Genomic DNA, 4,900 nt, shown 5'->3' with positions numbered 1-4,900 from the left:
TACTTTGCTTGATTTAAAAAGATCTAAAATATTAAAATAATTTATTTGTAACCGATTATCAATAAAATTCCTATATAAAGTTACAAGAGGAGAACCCCTCAACATCACTCACCCACCACTCTCCTCTTCTCTGCGTTTTGCTGTCTCACGCTCTGCTTTCATCTTCCATTCACCAATGGCTCACCATGCTGAATCCTCCGACTCGTGAGTCAACTCGTCCTCCTCGTTAATTTTCTTCTGTTTTTTCCAAATGTTTAATTACCCATGCAAAGAAATTTGAGTTTTTTTTTGGAATCGAATTTCAGGAACTCTGGGAAGAAAGACTTCTCGACAGCGATTCTCGAGCGGAAGAAATCGCCGAACCGATTGATCATCGACGAAGCTCTTAAGGATGAAAACTCAGTGGTTTCAATGCACCCTCAAACCATGGAGAGAAATCAATTTTTTCATGGGGATACTATCCTCATCAAGGTTCGTTCAATTCTCCAATTCTGGGTTTCACTTATCTGTTTATTTGTTTATTAAAGTTTTATTTTTTATTATTGTTATTGTGTATGTGGTGTAGGGGAAGAAACGTAGGGACACGGTTTGCATTGTTCTTGCAGACGAGAATTGTGAGGAGCCCAAGTTGAGGATGAACAAAGTTGTTAGGTCGAATTTGAGGGTTCGTCTTGGCGATGTTGTGTCTGTGCATACGTGCCCTGATGTTCTGTATGGGAAGCGTGTCCACATTCTTCCCCTTGATGATACCATTGAAGGTGTCACTGGCAATCTCTTTGATGCATATTTGAAACGTGAGTCAAACCTTCTTTTCTTTTACCACTTTTGAGGTTGTGATTAATGATTATTATAATGTAATACTTTGTTCCCGTATTTTGTTTTGTTCGGCCACTTGTCTGTGCTTTGTTGGGTTATGGTTTTCATTGTTACACCTTGTTTTTGAGCAAATTGCACCCCGTTAGATTTGCTTCGTGAAAAGAAGGGTTTGGGTAGAAAATATACTTAAGTTTTAATTGAATTAGTGTTTAACATGGAATATTTATTTACAAGTTGCTTCAATAATCAAAGAGGAAATATGGTTAAATTAATTTCATTTTGTTGTGATAAATTTATAAAAATAAGGTGAAAACAGATTGTGAATATATTATTAATTATTGTCACATGTTGCTCCAAATACTTGTAAAAGTGCTTTTAAGATAAATTCAAGTAAGGCCAACCCAACGTACTCATAATGACGTTATTTTTCCTCCATGTTCATTGTTTATCGCCGTTTTTATTGGAACAGATGGGGTGGGATTATTAATGTTGCCGGGATTTGATTTGATGACCTTTCCATTACATATTTCTGTAGTTGTATAAGAGGTTTTATTTAACTACATTTTTGTTTATCATTTGCAGCATATTTCTTGGAGGCTTATCGTCCTGTTAGAAAGGGAGATCTATTTATGGTTCGAGGAGGGATGAGAAGTGTAGAGTTTAAGGTCATTGAAACTGATCCTGGGGAGTATTGTGTGGTTGCTCCAGACACTGAAATATTCTGTGAGGGGGAACCTGTGAAAAGAGAAGATGAAGAAAGGCTGGATGAGGTTGGGTATGATGATGTGGGTGGCGTCAGGAAGCAAATGGCACAGATTCGTGAGTTGGTAGAGCTTCCTCTTAGACATCCACAACTTTTTAAATCAATTGGTGTGAAACCACCCAAAGGAATTCTGCTGTATGGACCCCCAGGGTCTGGTAAGACCTTGATAGCAAGAGCTGTTGCTAATGAAACAGGAGCGTTCTTCTTTTGTATTAATGGACCAGAGATTATGTCCAAACTGGCTGGAGAGAGTGAAAGTAACCTTAGGAAAGCATTTGAAGAAGCTGAAAAGAATGCCCCCTCCATCATATTTATTGATGAGATTGATTCTATTGCACCCAAGCGGGAAAAAACACACGGTGAAGTTGAAAGGAGGATTGTTTCTCAACTTTTGACTCTAATGGATGGGTTGAAATCTCGTGCACATGTTATTGTTATTGGAGCTACAAATCGGCCAAATAGCATTGACCCTGCATTGAGAAGGTTTGGTAGATTTGATAGGGAAATTGATATTGGTGTTCCTGATGAAGTTGGGAGACTTGAAGTACTTCGCATACATACCAAAAACATGAAGCTTTCAGATGATGTAAGTTCAGCATTGCTTAACTTTCATTTATGTTGGTGATTTTGTATTTTTTTTCTCTCTTTTTGGTGTGACTAACTTAGTGCAGGACCGGTTCCTTTGATAGTCTAGAGGTGCCTTGGCATTGAGTCCAAAAAGACTTTTAGCTTTGTTATTTAAAAAAAAATACATTTGTTTCAATTTTTTTACCTTTTTTTTTTGTAAAAATTAAATTTTGTATACATACGGGGCCCTTATCTATTACTTTAAAAAAATTAAAAGAGTTTAGTGTGTTGTTTTTTTTTAAATTTAATGTTTACATGTTAAAATTAAAATTTGTATATATAAGGACCCTATATTTATTATTGTCCTGGAGCCACAAAAAGTCAAGACCTTGACGTGTGTACTCTTAACTTGCAACATGTATACTCTTAACCTCTATGGATTAATATAAATTTCTCTTTATGTGAATAATGTCCAAGCAGGTTGTTGTAAATGCACATGTGAAGCTTTGTTTCTAGTTGTACTTATTGTTTAGCACATTTTTCTTTTTCTTTTTTTATTTAACTGTAATGGTTCCCTTACTGTAGGTTGATTTGGAGAGAATTTCAAAAGATACTCATGGATATGTTGGTGCTGACCTTGCTGCCCTTTGCACTGAAGCTGCTCTGCAATGCATCCGGGAGAAGATGGATGTCATTGATTTGGAAGATGAGAGTATTGATGCTGAAATACTGAATTCTATGGCAGTTTCAAATGAACATTTCCATACTGCGTTAGGAACAAGCAATCCATCTGCTTTAAGAGAAACTGTTAGTATTTTTTTTAATTCGATTAAATTTAAAACATTTTTAGCTGTTGAGAGTTTCTGTCTTTAATGTTCTTTCCCCTAATTAGTTATTTTTTGTTGAAAGGTTGTGGAGGTGCCTAATGTCAGCTGGGAAGATATTGGAGGTCTTGAGAATGTCAAGCGTGAGCTGCAAGAGGTCATAAATCCCAACTATCTTGGTTAAACATTTTTCCTTAGTTTAATATCAATATAATCTAAAAGGATCTTAACTTTTTGGTGTAGACTGTTCAATATCCTGTGGAGCACCCTGAAAAATTTGAGAAATTTGGTATGTCACCATCAAAAGGAGTTCTGTTCTATGGTCCTCCAGGATGTGGGAAAACTTTGTTGGCCAAAGCAATTGCCAATGAATGTCAAGCTAACTTCATCAGTGTGAAAGGCCCAGAATTACTCACTATGTGGTTTGGTGAAAGTGAGGCCAATGTCCGAGAAATTTTTGACAAGGCCAGACAATCAGCTCCATGTGTCCTCTTCTTTGACGAGCTTGATTCCATTGCTACCCAGGTCTCTATTTTTATCATATATTAATTTGTCATATTAGTATGCCCTTTGATTTATATTAAACTGAGTTTCTGTTGTATCTGTTTTTATTATTGCTTATAACATGTTTTAAAATATTCAAATGATTCCACACACCAAAGTTATGTTTTGGATGTTATTAAATAAATACCTTTGCAATTTTTTGTGCGTGCACTCATTTTATTCACCGTGTCATTGTTGTAGAGAGGAAGTAGTGTTGGGGATGCTGGTGGAGCTGCTGATAGAGTTCTGAACCAACTTCTTACTGAAATGGATGGCATGTCTGCCAAAAAGACTGTGTTCATAATTGGGGCAACCAACCGACCTGACATCATTGACCCAGCACTTCTTCGGCCTGGTCGTCTAGATCAACTGATCTATATTCCTCTTCCTGATGAGGAGTCCCGTTATCAAATCTTCAAGGCATGCATGAGGAAGTCACCTGTCTCAAAAGATGTTGATTTGGGAGCACTAGCTAAGTATACTCAAGGCTTTAGTGGCGCTGATATAACAGAGATATGCCAGCGGGCATGCAAATATGCTATTAGAGAAAACATAGAAAAGGTATTATTTTGTAGAGTTAGTGGATAAAGTGTGAAAACATGAATTTGGAATGGAGTGAGGCACACCACACCACACCTCTCACTTGTCCTTTGATTCAAGATTCTGATTCTTTTCCTATACCTGCTCAATGAGTTTCTTATCTGGATATATATCTGTTTGGTTTCTTTCAGGACATAGAGCTTGAGAAGAAGAGAAGAGAAAACCCTGAGGCCATGGACGAAGACAATGAAGAAGATGTTGCAGAGATCAAGGCTGCTCATTTTGAAGAGTCAATGAAGTTTGCACGTAGGAGTGTTAGTGATGCTGATATACGTAAATACCAGGCATTTGCTCAGACCTTACAACAATCCCGAGGCTTTGGAAGTGATTTTAGGTTTCCAGATACTAGTGGTACGACAGTTGGATCTGACCCCTTTGCAACTTCTGCTGCTGTGGCTGAAGAAGATGATCTGTATAGTTAGCTTTTTTTTTTTCAATAGTTTGCTCGAAAGACGTATTTTTAAGGCTTTTTTTTTCAGATTTTAATTTTCATACACCAACACTAGTATTGGCTTTTGTAAAACTTGGATATCAAATAATTATATGATGGACCAATTTCTTATTATGTTGGAAAATAATTGAGCATATCATTCTTAGCTTGTTGCCTAATTTCAGTTCAGCCGGGTCATTACTATAACTTTATCAACTTAATTTTGGAGATTACTGTGTTACCTCCCAAGTATTTTTTTTTTCCGTGAGTTTTGGTACCTTGGGTGTCATCAATTTATTGGATATTATTATACTTGTTGGATTTCACATGATTGTTGTGAGAATCAATTGCCAACAT

At 36.7% G+C, this 4,900-nt stretch overlaps 1 protein-coding gene across 1 annotated transcript; it reads left to right on the top strand.

The window, feature by feature from the left end:
* Positions 1-94: 94 nt before the first annotated feature.
* LOC137824016 (cell division cycle protein 48 homolog) lies at positions 95-4,688 on the top strand. The gene is made up of 9 exons (XM_068629438.2): positions 95-204; positions 306-471; positions 566-794; positions 1,399-2,165; positions 2,732-2,953; positions 3,056-3,127; positions 3,214-3,495; positions 3,715-4,074; positions 4,245-4,688. Exons 1-9 carry the CDS (start codon positions 176-178, stop codon positions 4,533-4,535), a joined length of 2,418 nt encoding a protein of 805 aa, XP_068485539.1. The 5' UTR covers positions 95-175; the 3' UTR covers positions 4,536-4,688.
* Positions 4,689-4,900: the final 212 nt, after the last annotated feature.

This window comes from Phaseolus vulgaris, chromosome 11 (assembly GCF_051622355.1).
Source record: "Phaseolus vulgaris cultivar YP4 chromosome 11, ASM5162235v1, whole genome shotgun sequence".
NCBI classification, from domain to species: domain Eukaryota; kingdom Viridiplantae; phylum Streptophyta; class Magnoliopsida; order Fabales; family Fabaceae; genus Phaseolus; species Phaseolus vulgaris.
Note: the sequence above shows the minus strand (reverse complement) of the source record. Positions and strands in the feature narration are given on the sequence as shown.